This window comes from Orcinus orca, chromosome 15, assembly GCF_937001465.1.
Source record: "Orcinus orca chromosome 15, mOrcOrc1.1, whole genome shotgun sequence".
In the NCBI taxonomy this organism is placed as follows: Eukaryota; Metazoa; Chordata; class Mammalia; order Artiodactyla; family Delphinidae; genus Orcinus; species Orcinus orca.
The window spans coordinates 64,494,814-64,513,587 of NC_064573.1; the positions used below are offsets into that span (position 1 = coordinate 64,494,814).

The 18,774-nt window shown below is 58.0% G+C and overlaps 1 protein-coding gene and 1 long non-coding RNA gene across 5 annotated transcripts in view; one reads left to right on the forward strand and one right to left on the reverse strand.

Annotated features, from left to right (window-relative positions):
* Positions 1–8,878, forward strand: part of LOC125961318 (uncharacterized) — a 51,080-nt gene extending 42,202 nt beyond the window's left edge. Inside the window, exons 2-3 of the long non-coding RNA XR_007471880.1 lie at positions 3,812–3,887; positions 8,803–8,878. This is a non-coding gene — a long non-coding RNA (uncharacterized LOC125961318). The remainder of the gene's footprint in view (positions 1–3,811; positions 3,888–8,802) is intronic.
* On the reverse strand, positions 643–18,232 carry ADORA2A (adenosine A2a receptor). 4 transcript variants are annotated; one of them, XM_033439694.2, is made up of 4 exons: positions 17,958–18,232; positions 10,446–10,543; positions 8,850–9,418; positions 643–2,352 (listed from the first exon to the last, which is right to left on the reverse strand). In XM_033439694.2, exons 3-4 carry the CDS (start codon positions 9,170–9,172, stop codon positions 1,449–1,451), a joined length of 1,227 nt encoding a protein of 408 aa, XP_033295585.1. In that variant the 5' UTR covers positions 9,173–9,418; positions 10,446–10,543; positions 17,958–18,232; the 3' UTR covers positions 643–1,448. The 4 variants fall into 4 exon arrangements, with proteins under 4 accessions (XP_033295585.1, XP_033295583.1, XP_033295584.1 ...); XM_033439692.2 differs by lacking the exon at positions 17,958–18,232 and adding an exon at positions 17,718–17,917; XM_033439693.2 differs by lacking the exon at positions 17,958–18,232 and adding an exon at positions 11,027–17,685.
* Positions 18,233–18,774: the final 542 nt, after the last annotated feature.

Sequence of the window (18,774 nt, forward strand, 5' to 3'; positions counted from 1 at the left end):
CACACTGCTCACTTCCCCTGGGCCTCAGACTTCTCCAGCACAGAAGGGTGGCACCCTCTCCTTAGGCAGGGGGCCCCAGAGACAGCGTTAGAGCATGAAACACCTGTTCCTTGTACGTTTCTTTGTGGGAGTAGGAGGAGGGATGACTCCAGGGGAAGGCAGTTTAGCCCCCCACCCCACCCCCTCATCATTTCTAGATCCCCTCTCAGCTGAGGGGTGGAGCAGGGCAGTGGGGAGTGAAGGAAACAGCTCTGAGAAGGTAACATAGAAGGAGACCTACAAAGGACATTAGGAAGGTAATGAGGGAGGGAGGAGCCTGGTCTCCACACTGAGGGAATGCCTAGGGCTGGATGGGTCTGTGGCTTCTGGAGGGAGAGCAGCTAGAGAAAGGGTCCCCTCCTTTCACATCCTCTTCTCACAGGAATGCAGGTTTGGGGCTGCACATGGGCATTTGCATTTTGGTGCATCCAGGCAGCCTCTTCCCTAGGAAGATGGGAGCCTGGGAGTCCCATCACGGCCCCAGGCAGGCAGGCTGTCTGCACATATGTGCACACTCTCTCACACCTGCAACACATACCCATATGTGTGTGCCAGGCCTGGCTGTGGAGTAGGGAAAGGAACTCAGACACCATTCTCGTTGGACAAGCTTAAAACACAACGTGGCTCATTTTTATTGTATCTCAGAAAAAAAAAACATTCCCTTCAGAAGGAAAGGCAGTTAGATAGGGCCTCTACCTGGGCAGCTCTGAGCTCCCCAGGCTAACCCATGCTGGCCAGCCCCGACATCCTCCCCTGCGCCCACGCTCTGGCACGGCTCCATTACAACTCGCTGTCCTCGAAGGAGACGTGCATGACAGCTCATGGCAGCGGGAGAGGGCTGCCTGGGTCTCCCTGGGCCAACTCCTGGTGCCAGGTTAGCAGCAGGGCTGAAACAGAGCCAGCAACCAGGCAGGGAAGATTAAAAGGGTTTCCTCACACTTACATTTTCTCCTGGAAAAAATAGTCAAACGCCACCTCTGAGCACAATAGCTCCTGAATCCTTGGAAAGTCTGGGGAGGGTGGTGTGTGTGTGGCAGGGGGGCCTTTTGGAACCACTCCCCAGCCTCAGGCCAGCCAACCTGCTCTGCCACAGCTGCTCTGCGGAGACAAGGTGGCACTTCTAGGTGCTTCTGGAGTTGGGGACCAGCCCTGGCCAGCCAAGATGCTCTCGTGCTGGGGCTCTGGCCTGATGCAGGGCCTCCCAGCATGAAACGTCCACTTCCTCGGACTCCAAACCCTTCCTTCTGGGCCTCATGCTGCTCCAGCCGGGGCTCCCTCCTCAGTCCAAAGTGGAAACCGGCCATGAGAAGGGTCTCCGGCACATGCACTCTTCTCTCAACGTGACTGGTTCCAGCAACCAGGAAGAGAAAGATTTCCTTCCCTTAGGAAGGGGCAGACTCAGTGGTTCATCAGGACACTCCTGCTCCATCCTGGGCTTGGGGACCCTCGAGGCCCAGGGACTCTGGGCGCTCTCCCTTGAGCTCCTGTCTGAGGAGCTCCACATCTGGGAGGCCCATGTCCTGGTGGGACTCACGGGCACTCCCTCCACTCAACAGCCCCAGGGTGTAGCCATTGGGTCGCCGCTCAGGCTGGGGGGCACTGCCGTTGGCCCACACCCCGGGAGGGTGGCCATTGAGGCGGAGGCTGATCTGCTCCGCGTCGCTACTGTGAGCTGCCAGGGCCCGGGCACTGGTGCCACCTGCTTTGAAGGGCTCCCGCTGCCTCAGGATGTGGCTGCGAATGATCTTGCGGAAGGTCTGGCGGAACTCGCGGATGCGGTAGGCATAGATGAAGGGATTCACCACGGAATTGGTGTGGGAGAGGATGATGGTCAGGTACATGAGCCAGGGTGGGGCGTGGCTGCACTTGGGACAGAAGAAGGTGAAGCAGTTGATGATGTGCAGGGGCAGCCAGCAGAGGGCGAAGAGCCCCACAATGATGGCCAGTGACTTGGCAGCGTGGACCTCCTTCTGCAGCGTGGACCGGGCTCGCTCCCCCGGCAGAGGCTGGCTCTCCATCTGCTTCAGCTGTCGCCGGGCTGCCAGGAAGATCCGCAAGTAGACACCCAGCATGAGCAGCAGGGGCACCAGGACACAAGCAAAGAAGTTGTAGTACACCATGTAGTTCATGGGGACCACGTCCTCAAAGAGACAGGCCACCTGGCCCACCCTGCAGCCCTGCGAGTGGTTTCTGCCCTCCTGCTGACTGCAGTTGTTCCAGCCTAGCATGGGAGTCAGGCCGATGGCAAACGATAGCACCCAGCAGACTGCAATGATGCCCTTGGCCCTCGTGCCTGTCACCAAGCCATTGTACCTGGGGAGAGGAGACCAGCATCAGAGGCCTGGGAAACCAGGGCTTAGGAAGGGCCAAGAGTCAGAAACCCAGAGCAGCAACCTGTACCTCATCCACTGGCTGTGAGGTCTTGGACCAGTCACTTCCTGCCTCCTAGCCTCAGTATCCTCTTCTGTTCAGAGGAGGGCCAAGCCTGGCCTTTTCTCACAGGAGGTAACAGGAGAGCAGGCACCCTGGAAAGGGAGACCACTGCATGGACGTCCAGATGATTTTTGAATAGTATTATGAGTAGTCCTGGGACTTAATTAGTTTGGTTTGAAGGAATTAGTAAGTGATTCTGGGGGGGTGAGGAGGGGAGAAGTTATAACCTCCATGTTGATCTCAGTCGATGCTACAGTGGGTGTCCCTTTATTTAGAGTGGGAACGGGGTCAGGAGGGTACTCGCTGGCTGGGAACCAAACCAGCCAGATCAAACCTGTAGGTGGTTCACATCTCTTGTGCTTATGCTCTTCCTTCCCCACTTGACTTAGGGTCTCCAGAAGCCCCTAAGGAGAGGTGGGACAGGGGTGGAGGTCCCGGGCCAAATGAGATACCCCCTCTCCCTTCCAAATTCACCCACAGCCCTCTGGAGAGAGATGAGATCAGTATGTCTTAACATTTATATAAGCCTTAACATTCAAGAGGAAAGAGTTGCATGAGATTCTAAGGTCCAGAGAGGAGAAGTAGTCTGCCCCAAATCACTCAGTACTCTAGAGCACCAGACTCAGTTCCAGACTCGGGGAGTGGCCTGATCTGCTGGCTCAGAAGCTGACCTCAGGCCAACAAAAAAGGGTGGTATCGTTTTTATTAAAAGAAAGGGCAATCAAAAAATCATCTCCCTGACTGAGGAAGGTGACCTCAGTTATCTCTGAGGGATGACTTTGCATTTAACGGTTTTGATTCCGGCAACACCAGACTGCCTTCCTCTGTACCTAGTAAACCCTACCCATCCTTTCTAAGTTCAGGTTAGACAGATCTCAGAGAAGTTTACTACCCAAGCTCAACTAATCCCTACCCAATCTGGGCTCCCAAGGCTGGGGGCCCCTTGGGTCCCTATATCCATCGCTGCATTACCATCACTGAGACAGGACATAGTAGGTGTCAAGGAAAAACATGCTTAATTCTGGAGCTGGAAGTATCCATAGAAACTAGTCCATGGGGTAGCAAACACAGGGGCCTAGAGGTTACAAATGTGTGAGGCAGGCAGGCTGGTGGGTATTTACCCTGTGTGCAGGAGGCAGCTGATACCACTCAGCCACCCCCTCCCCCACCCCCACCATTTAAACTTGCCCAGTGCTGCCAGATCTCAGGAGGGTCTGGGAGCTGATTTTTCTGGGTAAAACCTCCCATGGTTTAAATTTTGTCAACTGATTCAAATTAAGGGAAAAAAAACCACGGTGGCCTCTGACCTCTAGTCTATTCCAACCCTCTCGTTTTATAGGTAGAGAAACTGAGGCCCAAGGAGAGGAATGGACTTGCCTGGACATTCCAGGAATCCAGAGGCAACTCGGGCCAAGGTAACTTCCTCATTTCTGAACCCAAACAGTAACCTAGCAGGACCGTTCTCCCGAGCTCTGCAGCCCCATTCACTGGGGGCTTGGGTGCCTGCAGCAGGAAGAGGGTCGTGGACTTGCCCATTTCTGTCAAGCCACAGAGAGCCTATACTGCCCTATTTCCTGTTCTGGAGCTTCAAACGTGAGGTCACAGGTTTTTTTTTTTCCATTTATTACTTATATAGCACTTGCTCTGTGCCAGGCACTGTTTTTAGTACTCTACAAATAGTAATTTATATGATCTGATTGAATAAGAGGCTATTTTAATGTGTTTGGCTGCACTGGGTCTTAGTTGCAGCATGTGGCATCTTCATCGTGGCACGTGGGCCCTTAGTTGTGGCATGTGGGATCTAGTTCCCTGACCAGGGATCGAACCTGGGCCCCCTGCATTGTGAGCTCGGAGTCTTAACCGCTGGGCACCAGGGAACTCCCAGGAGGCTATTTTAATGTTGATATTTTTCTGAAGAAAAGCATATTCCCTCTGGGTTCTAGCGATGGTGCATTCTTGTTTAGCCATGTTGTCACTGCGTCTCCGAGCCTCAGTTTCCCTATCTGTAAAATGGGACTAAGAATCTGGGGCTTGTGAGCACTGTCGCATGAGGGCAGATTGTAGAATTGTTGGGTGAAAATTATAGGGAGATGGATTGTGGCTCAGGGTAAATGAGCTATTCACAGGAGAAATGGACTGCCTCAGGCAGTGGTGAAGCTCCTGTCATTTGAGGCAGTCAAGCAGAAGCAAGCAGTAATAGGGATGGTGTAGAAGATCCTGGAGGCCACCTGCTTTTGGGATTTTCAAATTGTTCTCCAGCAGCAACCCTTCTCACCTGCATTCCCAGGCAATCACAGAATTGGAGCTGCCGAGGAAGAGAGGAGGCTTAATAATATTCACTGAATGAATGAACTGGGGGGGAAGCCAGGGCCCAGCCTGAAGGCTTCTGGGGACACGGTTTGAAAATTCCTGTTTTGTCCACTTGTCTACATTTAGATGAGGAAACCTAGGAGAGGAAGTCTGCCACTGCATTCTGAAAAGAAAGCTCCTCCTGTCCTGGGGACAGAAACAGAAACACATTGATAGCACTTGTCTCTGTATGCAAAGGATGTCTGGAAGGATTCCCAACACTGCCTTCCAGGAAGGGAGCTGAGGTGGGGCAAGGGGGACAATTCTTTACCATATATGCTTTTGTTCTTTTTTGATGTTGTAATACATGCAGGTATTATTTATTTTAAAAAGATACCAAACAGATTAATTTTGTTATTCGAAAGAAAGCCTCTTAGGCTTAGAGCCCTGGACCCAGGCTCCCAGGGGACTGGATCAACATTAGGGCCCAGATGGAACGATGGCCAAACCACAGCCTGGCCCAGCAGCATCTCCCATCCCCTGAGCTGTGTCTGTGACTAAGGCAGTCACATCTTGCCCTCCTGGGCCTCAGACATAGACTGCTTGCCTGGTGGAGGGGGTGCCAAGGCCATCCAGGGTCATGCTCTGCTGTTCTGGGGAGCCCAGAAGTGTCATAGGAAGCCAGTGCCAGAACCACATCCCCCGCGTTTAGAGGTGTTTCTGCATCCCTATGTCCTCCAGCTCACAGGCTGCCCCTTCCTGGGGGCTCCCCATTACTTACATTGGGGGCTTACCCTATGATCCAATAGTACCCCCCACAATTCAGGTTAGGGCTTCCCGTGCATTTGCCCTTCAGTCAGGAGAAGGCGGAGCTTTCCTAAGTTGTCCAAAGGAGCCACTGACCTACAGCTAAAACCCAAACTCCCTCCCAAGCATGGGAAGGCCTGAGCCAGCCTCACAGCCTCCCTGTAGGCCTGTTCTCCTGTCACCTCTCCCTGGCCCAGAGCCCACATGCTTATTCCTTCCCTGTGGCCTTTGTCCAGGCTTGGCCCCCTTCTGTTACCCCTTTCCCCACACACGCCAATGCCCATTCCAACGCATCCCCAGCAACCCATGGCGTCACCTCCTGCAGGGAGTCCTCTCTCCCAATCCTGCCCCCTTAGAAGCCAGGGTACTCAGGTTTTGTTCCCTGGGGCAGTTCACCACACAGGACTCTGCTGCCCCATACGAAGGCCTGTTTCCCGAAGGGAGAGAGCAGTCAGAAGGGGCTAAAGTGAGAGATGGGAGACAAGGGGTGTGGAATTCCCCTGGGAAAAGAAAGCCTTTGTCACCCTGGGAATTCTGTCCTCTGGGGACATGGAGAGCTCCCATCCCTGCCTCTGTCCAGGCCCTGCCCTAGCCCAGTAGGGTCCGTGCACTTGGGAAGGAGCACATAAGATTTTTCTGAAACTGAATTCTTTTTAAAAAAAAGAAAAATTAATGGTGAACGGTGCAGGCCTGGAGCTAGGCATCCAGAGCATCGGTCAGAGGCTGGACTTCAGGTTAGCCAAATGGACTTACTGAGTGGATCAGGAAACAGCACACAGGAGAGACTGGATTCCAGCTGGAAGGGGACAGAGGAAGGGGGGCAGGAATGGGCACCCTGAGCCAGGCAGCAGTCCCAGAGCTGCCCCGGGTTACCATCTGCCTCCATCTAGTCCCCACTCATGCCCAGCTTGCTCTCAGGAGCCCCACACGGACAACTTTACACACCTCGTTCTCCCAGCCCTCGCCAGCCCAGTACCCTTGAGGAAGAGGAAAGTGGAGGGACCCAAGGGGACCTGGAGCAGGGTGAAGGGCCCTGGAGTCCCCGCGTCCGGAGACACTTTTCCTTCTCTGGCTCTGGCCTCCCCACGAGTAACAGGAGGGTCATAACATCCTCCCGGCCACAATGCCGGCCGAGAAGATCAAAGGAGACGCTGAGCCAACATCCTCTGACAAACGTGGAGCTCTCTGCCCCAAGCAGGGTTGAGCATCATCACCACCGTCATCCCATTGGCTCCCTAACCCAAGACAGCCAGGCTGACCCTTCTAAGCCCTATCAAGTGGAGCTCAAATGGCCAAGGTCTGGGTGGAACTAGGTCCTGCTCTGGAAGACTGTGGGAGTTGGGCAGGCAGATGGGGTTGGGAGGGGGGGCCAGGTCCATAGCTCTGAACCTCCAGCAGCTTCAGAAAGACCTGAATCTCCATCCACCCCACCCTGCCATCCTTCCTCAGGGACCCATCACTCCAGTCCACTCACTGGGCCCTCAGAACACTCCCGTCCACTCACTGGGCCCTCAGAACAGCTTTGTGAGCTCAGAGGGATAGAGACCTGGCCCCTTTTATAGATGAAAAATGGGCCCAGAGAGAGGCAGCTGACGTTCCACAGTCACACAGCGTGTCCCATCCTCTTGCATCAGGGAGGATGGGACTTTTGACTCTTGAAAAACAGAGACAAGAAAAAGAAGCCAAGGAAGGCCCTTTAGATTGAGATCAGCAGCTCTGATCTCTCCCTCGAATCTACTGCTTGAATCAGGGAAGAAATTGAGAACGACACCTCTGCTCCCCACTGAACATTCTGCCAGGGCCGGCCCGGCCCAGCCCACACTGGCCTGGCCCCGAAGTGGACACCAATCAATCAGCCTGGGAGCCCTAAGGCCTCTGTGTCCTGGTCGAGCCTGGACTCTGGCTCTGCCTGTTTAGGCTGGTCCTCTATTAGGACCAGCCAGAGTCCCCTTTTCTTTTGACAAGGGTCCTAGGCTGTCCCGAGACAAAGTATTCTGGGAGGGCCACACGGGGCCCAGGCTCCTTCCTTCATTTAAGCAGCATGATGAGGGTGTCTGCTTTTCCCTTAGAGCCCAGGTGGGCCAGGTTCTGGGAGACAGGGGCCACCCTATGACCAGCTCCCAAAAGACTGAAGTCACCGAGGGTGGCAGTCATGTTTCTTCCCAGGCCCAGTCCTGACTGTGCTACCAACTCATTGCGTAGCCCTGGGGGCTGACTCCCTTCTCTGAGCCTCATTTTTCCATCCATAAGATGAGAGGAAATGACCTCTAAGGGTGCCCCTGGGTTTGACACTCTATATTTCCATTTGCTCATTGAGCCTGTTCCCTGTCCTGGCTGGGGCACCCTCAGCCCAGCGTGGAGCTCATGGGACTACTCTGGTTCAGAGAATTCGCCACTGGATGGGGGCACACCATCCTCTGAGACCTCCCTCAGGGCCTGCAGCCATCTAGGCTGTGGAACCCAGCTCCAGGGTGGAGGGGTGAGGAGGTGGGGCAGAAGGCCCCCAGGCTGGCCCCCAGGTGGGGAGGGACACTTAACTAGCCCTGCCCATGGGTCGGTGGTGGTAGGTGGAGGCTGTCTTTAAGTGAACTCAGCCTCAGGGAAAGTCTTTGTTTACACAATACATGGCTGAAGTCATTTCACAAAAGTTTCACCATAAAAACCCCCATCCACCAGCCAGCTCCCGTCCCCCATGAACACTTGGTGACTGAGCAGCACAGAATTTGCATAGAGGTCCAAGTGACTCACGAAGGCATTTGACCAAGTCACTTCCCCTCTCTGGGTCATTTTCCTAATGTGCAAGCTGCAGGGCAGCCTGGAGGAGCTGGAGGAAGGCAGGCGGGTAGGTGGGCGGGCTTCTAGCTCTCAGGTCCTGTGGTTTCCCGTGGTGCCCACCCTGCCCCACTGTCATGCTGTGTGAAGAACGCCCCAGATGCACCCACCCAGGCCTGGGCTGCACACATCTGCCAATAGCCAAAACACGGCAGCCTCACCCATGTAGCCCAGGGGAACCTGGGAAGGACCAGCCTGCCCTGTGCCCACAGGGATCAGCTGGTGTGGCACAAGTGCTGGCCATGTGCCAAGCCCTGGGCAGCCCCAGACTGAGCCCCATGGCCCTGTCCTCAGCTCAACACACTGACCCCAGACCAAATCCTGACCCCAAGTTCACCCTGACCCCTGGTTCACTCTGATCCTGGCACAGACCAGACCCTGACACAGGGAGCTTTTTCACAGATGTGGCCCCCAGCATGAGGTGTACCAGGGAAGAGAACGTGGCTCACCGGAGTGGGATGCGGATGGCGATGTAGCGGTCAATGGCGATGGCCAGGAGGCTGAAGATGGAACTCTGCGTGAGGACTAGCACGAAGCAGGCGAAGAAGAGGCAGCTGTGGCAGGCGGCACAGAACCCCGTGCTGATGGTTATGGCAAAAGGGATGGCAAGGACCCCCACGGCGATATCGGCTGCCGCCAGGGATACCACAAAGTAGTTGGTGACGTTCTGCAGATTGCTGTTCAGCCACACAGCCCAGCACACCAGCACGTTGCCCAGGATGGCCAGCACGGCAATGGCCAGCTCCACCATGATGTACACCGAGGAGCCCATGTTGGGCACAGCTGCAGATGGGCAGGGTCAGCAAGGACGCAGGCCAGGCCAGCTCACGGTCCATAGCTGCAGCACAGCTGGCCTGCCCAGGCCCTGAGCCCCTTCACAGGAGCCAGGAGCGTCCCTGCCGTTGGGGGGGCCCCCCAAGGGCTTTTCACAGCCAACTCCGAGTCTTCAGAAACCAGGCCCTCTCCAGGGGCTCTGGCGGCATCTTGGCTCAGCTTAGCTTCAGAGTTCCTGTGGTACCTGCCAAGGGAGAAGCCACGTGAGGAGGTGGACCACTGGCAGGGGCACAGCTGAAGATTCCCAGGGGCAGCCCTCAGCCCCGGTTCCCCAACGCCCTCCCCACAGGCCAGGCATCAGCCTGAGGACGACCTACCGTGCCCTGCCTCTCCTACCTGAAACAGAGGGCCAGGGATCAACCCCAGTCTGTTTTTCTTCCAGAGGAGCCGAGAACTTTCAGAGTTGAGTCACTTGTGTTGGCCCCCAGGCTTAGCTTCTCAAGCCTTCTGGGGCAGCTCTGCCAGTTTCCTGGATCCCTGAGCTCACCACTACCCCATGACCCTCCCTCCTGGAAAGGCCTCCTTAACCCCTGGATCTCCCAGGGCCACCCACCTTCTCTCTCAGCCAGCTTCAGTCTGCTCCATCCCCCTGAGAGCGCTCCCCGGGGACTACCAGCACCTACCTATGCTGCCCGCATAAGGAACAGGCCCAGAGACCCCAGAGCTCTGATCTGGGAGGATCTGGTGGCCCTCTGGTCCTGTCTCCCACTGCTGGCAGGTAAGCCCTCTTGCCCTCACTGGTGGTGCTGCACAGAGTGTTGGAGCAGGCACAAAGGGAGCCCGCCCCTCAGCAGCCCCCGCCAGCTGACTGCACATCTGGGAGGGGCGGCCGCCTCGCCTCCCCCCTCACTCCCTCCTCCCACACCTGCTCCCCAGCCTGGCTGGTGCGCTCAGCCAGGCTTGCCTGGGGACTGCGGGCAACAATGTTCTTCCTTTCTGGGCCTCAGTTTCCCCACTGATACAGTGGGGAGGTTGGACCCCAGTAGCCTCTGGGGGCCATTGCAGCTCTCACCCATGATTCTATGAGAAGGGAGTGAACACATTTGAAAGGGCTCCCCCAGTCAAAATGTCATAGAAACGTAAAGAATTAGTGACACCCAGTAGAAGCAAACCCCCAGGGATCCCCCTTGAGCTTGTGAAACAGTCTCTATCGCCCCTGCCAGTCCAGGGGCCTCTCCCCATCACCTCTACCTCCCCCTTGTCACACTCACGTGTGCTGCCCAGCAGTGTCCTCCATGCCAAATCCACCCCCTCCTGCAGTCCTGGGCTTTCATGGTCCAGGTGCACATGGATAGTGGCTGCCGCCTGCCTGGGAACAAAAAGCCTGAAGCTGCCTTTCAGGCCCACGTGTGGGCTCGGGGTTGCATCCCCCCTCTCTCTTCCAGGATACGAGGGATCAAGAGGACTGGCAACCTTGGGAGAAGTTTGCTTATTGTCCCTGCCTGTATTCCAAGGGCCAGGCTCCCTCCACCCTGTCCAGGAGGTGATTTAGAGCTGCAATAAATGACCCCAAGTTTCCTTCTAACTCCGATCTACCTCAGGTGGCAGGAGCTGGGTGGGCACGGAGAGGTACAACAGAGAGGTGTCCCCCATGCCCACTGGGAGGCTTGGAGGGGAGTGCCCAGCCCCAGGAAGCCGGAGAGAGAAGAGGAGGCCGAGCTCCTGAGAACCCAAGGGGTTCCTGCAGCCCACGTCTTCTCCCAGGCCTGGCAGGAGCCTGCCTCCAAGGGGCCATGGACAAGTCCCACCGAGCCCCTGCTGTGCACAGGGCATTTGCCAGCCAGCTACTTACAAAGCATGTCACTGGCGGAGGTAGGGCAGACCAAGTCTCCTGGTGCCAACTCTGGCCACACAGTGTCCCTTGGTGTTCCCGGCCTGCAGCCCAGAGTAGCATTCACCAGGGGCACCCTGACTGCAGAGGCTATGTGTCCAGTGTCTCGTCCTCGTTCTGCAGGAGTGAAGTGACAGCCCCAGAGCTGCCTCCCATCTGGGGGCCTCCCAGGTTCAGCACCACCAGCAGCGGGCCACTGTCCAGTCAGACCCAGCAAGCCCCAGGGACCCTGCCTCCTACCACCAGTGAGCCACCCATCCACCTTCCTGGCCTCCGGACAACCCCCTGCCAGCCTTCTTACCCTGGCCTCAGCCTTTCCTGGGGAATCTGCATTGACAGAGACACAGCCTCTGCCAGTCCAACCAGCCCAGGCTAGAAACCTGACTTGGCCCTAGGCCATCATCCAGATTCAGAGGGTGCTTCCCAGGGTCAGATAAGGTGGGGCCACCAGTGATCCACCTGACCCAGATAAGTACCACGTTTTTGTGGAGCTGAACGTGGGCTGTCTGGCCCCACTGCCTGGAGCCCTACTGATGGGGTCACATCATTAGCATCTGCCCTGGATGTTGGGCTGACTCCATGTGGGCTGGGATGCCCAGCATAGAAGGGTGTTTGGGGACCCTAACCCAAGCCCTCTGTTTGGTGAGGTTCTCCTGGCAGACTCGGGACCCCTAAATCCTTGGGGCTTCCCCATCACCTTCTGTACTGTGGGCTCTCAGGCCTCACAGCACCTGGTACCAGCACCCTTCCTGACTAAGCTGAAGGCACCTTCCTACTGTCCAGCAAGCCTTGGGTACCTTCCCAGTCTCACTGGATACAACAGACCCTCCAGCCCAGGTCAGCCCTGCAAGGAGCCAGACACACCCCTGCCAGCTGGGTCTGGAAGGCTGCCTCCCTGCACACTGGGCTCCCCATCAGCCTTCTACAGCTTTCCTGCAGGCCCTCCAGCAGCTGCCAGCACATCCCGTGTTGAAGCTTGCCTGGCCACACAGGCAACCTGGTTATCTGCCAGACTAGAATCTCCCAGCCCCAAGCAGAGCACATCAGTGGAGCCCAGGGCACCGCGGGGTGAGCAGGGCACGGAGGTAGCTGGGAGGAGGTTGAAGCTTCCCAGCTGTCAGACCGCAAATCAGCCCAGGGTTGGGGGTGCCCTAACTTGGGGCCTTTGCCAGAGTTTTGTAGTAAAATGCTCCCAAGATGGCCTGTTTTAAGGTACTAATGAGTCACTGACAGGAACTGGGAATCAACGTACACAGTCAGCTGGGGAAAACAAGGCTCCAGCCACCACTGAGCCACCAAGCCCTGTGCTCTCCCAGGGCCCGGCTGCCTGGACTCCACTCCAGACCCTCTACAATAGTTTGCACGGCCTGCTTGGGAGCTCAGGAAATGAGGGTGCAGAGGTCTGTGGGTCATCTGTGTTCTCACTGGCTGGCCCCATGAACTTCACTCTACAGATGAGGAAGCTAAGGCTCAAAGAGGCTAATGCCCTCCCAGCTTTACCATGAGCATAAAAGGGTGGAACAGAGCTGGGGGAATGCCCATGAAAAACAGCAGCAGCAAGATTTCCTAGGGCCTCCTGGCCCCTCTCTGCTTTCCTCCCTTCAGAGGCCTCCTAGAGCAAGAGTGACAGGAAGGTTGGAGGCCCAGGGGGAGGGGGCTGGGGGCGGGGCCAGGATCTGGCAATTTCCTGTTCCTCTCTGTTGGCTCTAATTAATCCTTGAGTCATCTGTTGCTAGCCAAGAGGGGAAATGAAATATTAATAATGTAATATTTCCTTGTGATTGTCCCTTATTGGGGACAGGGCAGAGGGCAGAAGCCATCCCATACAGATCAGAGTTACATGCTGGGGAAGGTGCATGATAAGCCTCAAAAGGACAAACCCACAGGATTCCCCAGCAGTTAGACTCAAAACTGCTGCTGCTTCCCGCCTTTCTCCTTACCCTCACCAGTCTGGCCACTTTAATTAAAACTCCATTTAATCAAACCCGCACATTTCCTGGCTCCTTGTACATCAGACTAGCAAGGCTTTCTGTACACATGCCCACATGGTGGCTGTACCCCCCAGAGCCCGGTGGATAGAAGTGCCCGCCAACTTCCAGGCAGGACCCTGCACACCTGCTCCTGAGTGCAGCTAAGGGCAATGTACCAAAGCCAGCCTAGCGCCTTGTGCCTGTTGCAGCCACACTGGGCCTGTTCCTGGGTTCCAGAATCCCAGCCTGAGAATCCTCCACTACTTTCTCACAGCAGATGTTTCCAAGTACCTACTCTGTGCCAGGCAGCATCCCAGCTGCTACAGCACAGGGAGCTTTGTGCCACCTGCTGCTGAGCCTGACCCCAACAGGCCCTGAGCCCACAGGGGGGGCCTTAAGGCAGAGTTGTCCCAGGAGACTGTCCTGAGAGCTGGCTACTACCCAGGTGTGCAGGTCACTCCCCACTTCCAAGACCTCAATATAGAGATTAATTCATTCCAGAGATGAAGATAATATAGTAATCTAATAATTTTCAAAGACATTTAGGATCTTCAAAGAGATAAAGGAGTAGTATCCATAAACAAGAATGAGAATTATTGGCAGAACCAAAACAAGAACAGGCAAATATGAACGAGAAATAATATAAAAATCCTGGAAATGAAAAACAGAAGGATTGAGGAGAACACAATTGATGTGTTGTCATGTGCATACAGTTTGAGGAGACAGTTGGGGATCTGAAGACCGCACTGTGGAATTCTCACCCAAACCTCAGAGCAGGTAGTTGAAAGAAATGGAAGGTAGACTGAGCAGCAGCACCTCAGTGGGAAGGGAACTCAGTGGGAGAGTGGAGAGGTCAACAAGCAAAGGAGAACTAGCTGGACAGGCAGCTCAGCTCTGCCCCAACCACAAGCCCTCCAGTGGCCTTTAGAGTGGCCCAGGCCTGGGCACAAGACTCCCAAACCCCAGGACCCTGGGACCGGCCAGGCCCCTCTCCGAACCCATCAATGAGAGCAGGGCCATCTCCAGTGTTGCCTGGAGGTGAGCATCCTCTGTGTCATGGCACATCTTCCCTCCCTCTCTCCCTCCCTGCAGGGTTGCTAGCAGCTCCAACTTCAGGAACCTTGTGAGGGCTGGGCCCCAGGTACCCTGGCAGGCACCAGTGGTGTCCCTTCCCCCACGGCCCCTGGGGTGTGCAGCTGCTGCTTTCAGAGCCTGGGGGCAGGATGTGGGCAGGACTGGGGCTGAGAGCCTACTCCCTGCACTGAGCCCAGCCCCCAGAGCAGCCTCCACATCAGCAACGCCTGGAGCCGCAGGGCCTTTCTCCCTGCTGGGGGCCCAGAATCCCCCTTCCACCCCCTCGTGTCCAGGCCAGATGCCAGAGAGGCCACAGGCCCTGCCTCTTCCCAGCCTGACGTGGCCACTCACCCCCATGGGCTGCCTCACCTGACTCCCCCTCCAAGGGGCCACTCCACACACAAAGTGCTACGTGCCCACCCTGTGTTGCAAGGAACCCAGATGGGGTCCCACTCCTGCTCCATCCCACACTCCCTGAGACCCTGAGCAAGAGGCTTCCCCTCTGGTACAGCAGGCCACAGTGAGACAACCTCCTCACCCACATGGCTCAGCACCCACACCTCTCAAGTGAATCTTCTACTGGCATGACGACAGGCACTACCATGCCTGAAGAGGTCAAGATGGGGGGGGGGCTTCTAAATGGCCCTGAGAACATAGACCCTAGTGGGCCTGGGGTGGGACCCTGACAGAAGGCTGGCCTGCTGAAGGGGCAGTGCCAGGTGCACAGCCTCAGGAGCTCCCAGAGGGTGGGTATGCTGAGGACGGGAGGCAGGCAGACCCACTTTTGGGGTCCCTGGGATGAAGATGTGATGATGCAGCCCTGGAGGCTGAAAGGAGAGAGCAAGAGGGTCAGCCAGACCAACTCCAGCACGGCCCTGCCACTGCTCCCTGGTCACTCAGTGGCCTCTGGTACCTGGCTTACGGTTTGCAGAGGCCACTGAGGGGCCAGAGGTGAATGCTCTGTGACAGATGGGCAGACACATACCAGCCCTGGGGGCCTCTGGGCAGAAACCATTACCCTGACAGCAGGGAGGCACCAGAGTGGCACTGACTGCCTCTCCATGGCGCACCAAGGCAGCCTTTCTTCCAGGTGACAGCTGGGCTGACGCGAGCAGCAGCAGAGGTGGGAACCGCAGAAAGACCCTGCCCAGCAACTTCTGAAACAAGCTTGTCCTATGGAAGGGGTTGTGGGCCAGAGGAGTCTGGAAGGGCTCTCAGGGGAGGGGGTATTCATGCTGGATTTGAAGGGTCAGGGAAGAGAGGAAAGGAGATTCCAGGCAAAGGCAACAGTCTGTGCAAGGCCCAGAAGCATGCCAGAGGCCTGCGGGGGTCCTGGAAAGCTGAAGCCTCCTGCCTTCCCTCCCCCATCTCCCCCATCCACCATCCTGCTCCCCCAGCTAGAGTGAGGGCAGCTGAGCTTCTCCAGTCCCCATCAGGAGTCAGGATCCCATGGCTTCCACACTGTAGGGGCCCCTTGCATGATTCTGTGGGCAAGGGCTGGGGGACCTCTGCCACTAAACTGCTCCTTCCCACCACCCAGAGCTCCCAGCCCTGTCCGGGAGGTGAGCAGTCTCTTGCGAGGGCTCCCTGCATCCCAGCTCTGAACTCCTGCCATTCCTCACTTCCCTTCCCCCATCTGGGCCCAGCACAGACTTCCAGGGGCCCACCCTTAGCACCGCACTCCCACTGCTCCCTTCAGCCTCCAGACCATGGGGCAAACCCTCCCTTCTGTGGCCGCCAACATTTCCCAGGCCCAGATCCTTCCCTAGGGGCCGGAGCTCATCCTTTTGTCAACTTAGCACCTGACACCAGTGATCTCCTCAGGGTCCCCTGACACACACACCAAAACAACTTCTCAGCCCATCCTTCAAGCCCTTGCCTTCCCTCAGGCTGTGCTCGCCTTGGCTCTCATGTGTACACATCTTTCAGCAGACAGGACTGACCCCCACAAGACACTTGGGGTGGCAGTTCCAGCTCACTCAGAGGTGGCTCAGGAGTCAGGCAGGTTAAACGGGAGCAGGAGTTGCTGAGGGATTTCAGGTCACTGCTGAGGGCCACGAGGCGCTGTGGTCCTACACAGCAGACCTAGAGGCCCTACATTTTGCAGGGTGTGATGCCAGGTGCTTGCTCCCAATCCAACTCCAGTCCACATGTTCCTCGGCCAACAGCGATCTCTTGTGGTGTCCCCCCCAACCCCATAAGGCTAAGAGCCTCCCTCCCAGGTTCCCAAGCTCAAGCACAGATCCCAATCTGTCCCCCATAACCAATGCCTGTCTCTCATTTACTCTCCACCGCAACCCTCGTTAAGCATTGCTTGCACCATCAGGCTTATTTTACAGATGAGAAGGCAGGTTTGCTGGGGCAATGACTGGCCCAGGGCTGCTCAGCAAGTGAATCAAGACTAGAACCCAGGTTTGGGCATGGAAGTCTCTGGGCCGTTGGGTTGCCTCTGAAGCCAGCCATTGCCCTCTTAGGCTGTGGATTCCTGGGGGCAGGACCAGTGTGTGGTCAGAGACCTGCACTTCCCAGGCCAGTGTGAGGAAGGCAACACACACGTCCACCAAAACCCACCTGGCCCAAAGCCTGTCTCCTGCCAGCCATGTCTGGGCTGCCCTCAGCCTCCCTGAGGCGATGAACAGAGAAGCCAGCTTAGCCCAGAATCTGGTCTGCAATGAGGGGACAGGGAGGGAGGGGCAGTGGCCCAAGAGACACCAGGACCTGGGAGAGCCAGGGAAACCCTAAAGGGCAAGAGTAGAGCAAGGAGGTGTGGACAAGCCTCAGCGAGGAGCTCCCGCCATGGACCAGAACCTGGGAGGGGGCCTGGCCCATAGGGCAGAGCCTTTCCAGCCCATCCAAGGCATCTAGGACCAGACCCCGCAGGACTAAGGAGGCAGCCCCTGATGCCACACAGCCTCCCTAGCCCACTGTGCTCCCAAGAACTCTCCATCATGGGCCCCAGGACCAGGACACGCAGGGGCAGCCCTAGCGGCATAGAGGTGACATGGATTGTCTTCTGAGGGTGCAGAGGCTGGGAGTCGATGGAAGCTGGATAGCAGAGGCCAAGGAGAGGGCAGCCTGAGCTCCAGGTGGGAAAGGAGCACAGGCCTGTGGGTGGAAGCGGGCCTAGGTGCCGCCTGAGATGGGGAGGGAGAACCGGCACAAGGGGCCGCCCTAGTCCTCCCCCAGGGGTCAGCTCCAGTCCAGAGAAAAGGGGGTGGGGACTTCTCTCTTCTCTTTTCTCCCCTGCGGAGCCCTCGGCCTCCGCCTTCCTCCCATTGTACAGTCGGGGAAATTGAAGTCTAAAGCGCGGTGGCCGCGCCCGCAACGCAGACATCTCTGCTCCGCTGGCCCCGGCCCCTCCTTGATCCCCTGGGCATCCCGCGCCAAGTCCCTCGGGGGCCGCCACCATTCCCGCAATTCCTACGTCGGCTCAGGGCAGCCCGGCGGACGGCCAGGACAGTCCGAGGCGCGCCCCCAACCCTGGCCTCTCCTGGGACCCCCTAAGTCCGGTTCCCGCCACCAATGCCCACTGGACGCGCCCGCGCTCGGCCGGCGTTCGACTCCCCCTTTCTCGCTGCGCCCCAGGCGCTCGGACGCCGTCTGCTCACCCAGCTTCCCGGGAACACCTGGACGTTCGGCAGCTCCACCTGTGGAAGTTCTCGTCTGCGGGGTCCGGCCCGCCCTGCTCAGGCCGGCCTCTGCCTCGAGCCCAGCCAGGCCAGGGCGCGCCCCGAGGGCTCATAGAGTACCCGGGCGGCCCGTGGCCCAGAACGAACCGGCGAGGTTCCCGCCCCTGCCGCTGGGGCCGCGCTCTCTCGCCCCTTCCCCTCCCCGCTTACCCTGCGCACCTTCCGGTCCATTTCAGGGTGGCCCAGAGGGTCTGCGCACCGTCCCCCGACCGGGCTTAGAGCGACAGCCGCACTCGAGCCGCCCCTGCACCCGCTGTTCCCGCCGCCGCCGCGGGCAGGGCTCGGACCCCGGCCCACGAACTCGCTCTCAGGTCGGCGGGAAGAGACGGAGCGGCGGGGCACCTGAGGAGGGGACCCGCGCCTCCCGCCCCCCAGTCCAGCACCTTCCGACGGCCCCACGCTGCCCGGCCGCCCGCCCGGGACCCTGGGGACCCCGGACGCGGGACCCCACTGACCTGCTGCTAGCGCGCCGGCTCCCGCCGTCTCGGCGGCCGCTGGGTCTCCAGCTCCGGCCGCGCCGCCCGCGGGCGCCCCCTGCAGGGCGGCTTCCAGACCCGCGCGGTTCTCGCTCCGCCCCGCTGCGTGGGGAAACCGAGGCCAGGTGGCCCCGCCAGGGCGGCCAGCCCACAAGTCCGGCTGATGCCCGCCTCCCGCTCCGGCGCGCCCTCGCAGCTCTCGCGTCCGTTCAGGCCACTTCCCTCCGGACCACACCCCCTCCCCTTCGATGATTCTCTCACCCCTGGGTCCCAGAGCCACACTCCCTCCCCTCCTCCAAGAAGCCCCAGGCTGCCCCTGCCGCTTGGGTCCTCCCGGAGCCCTGCTGTCCCTCATCATCGGAGCTGAGCGGGTCGGTACCCCTGTGTCATCCCGGGAAGCGTCCTGTGCCTGCTTCTCCTCAAATCTTTCCATGGATCCCCCAGTTCCTGAAGGAGAAAATTCGGCCTCATACCAGGGACCTCAGGGACACGCCTGCTAG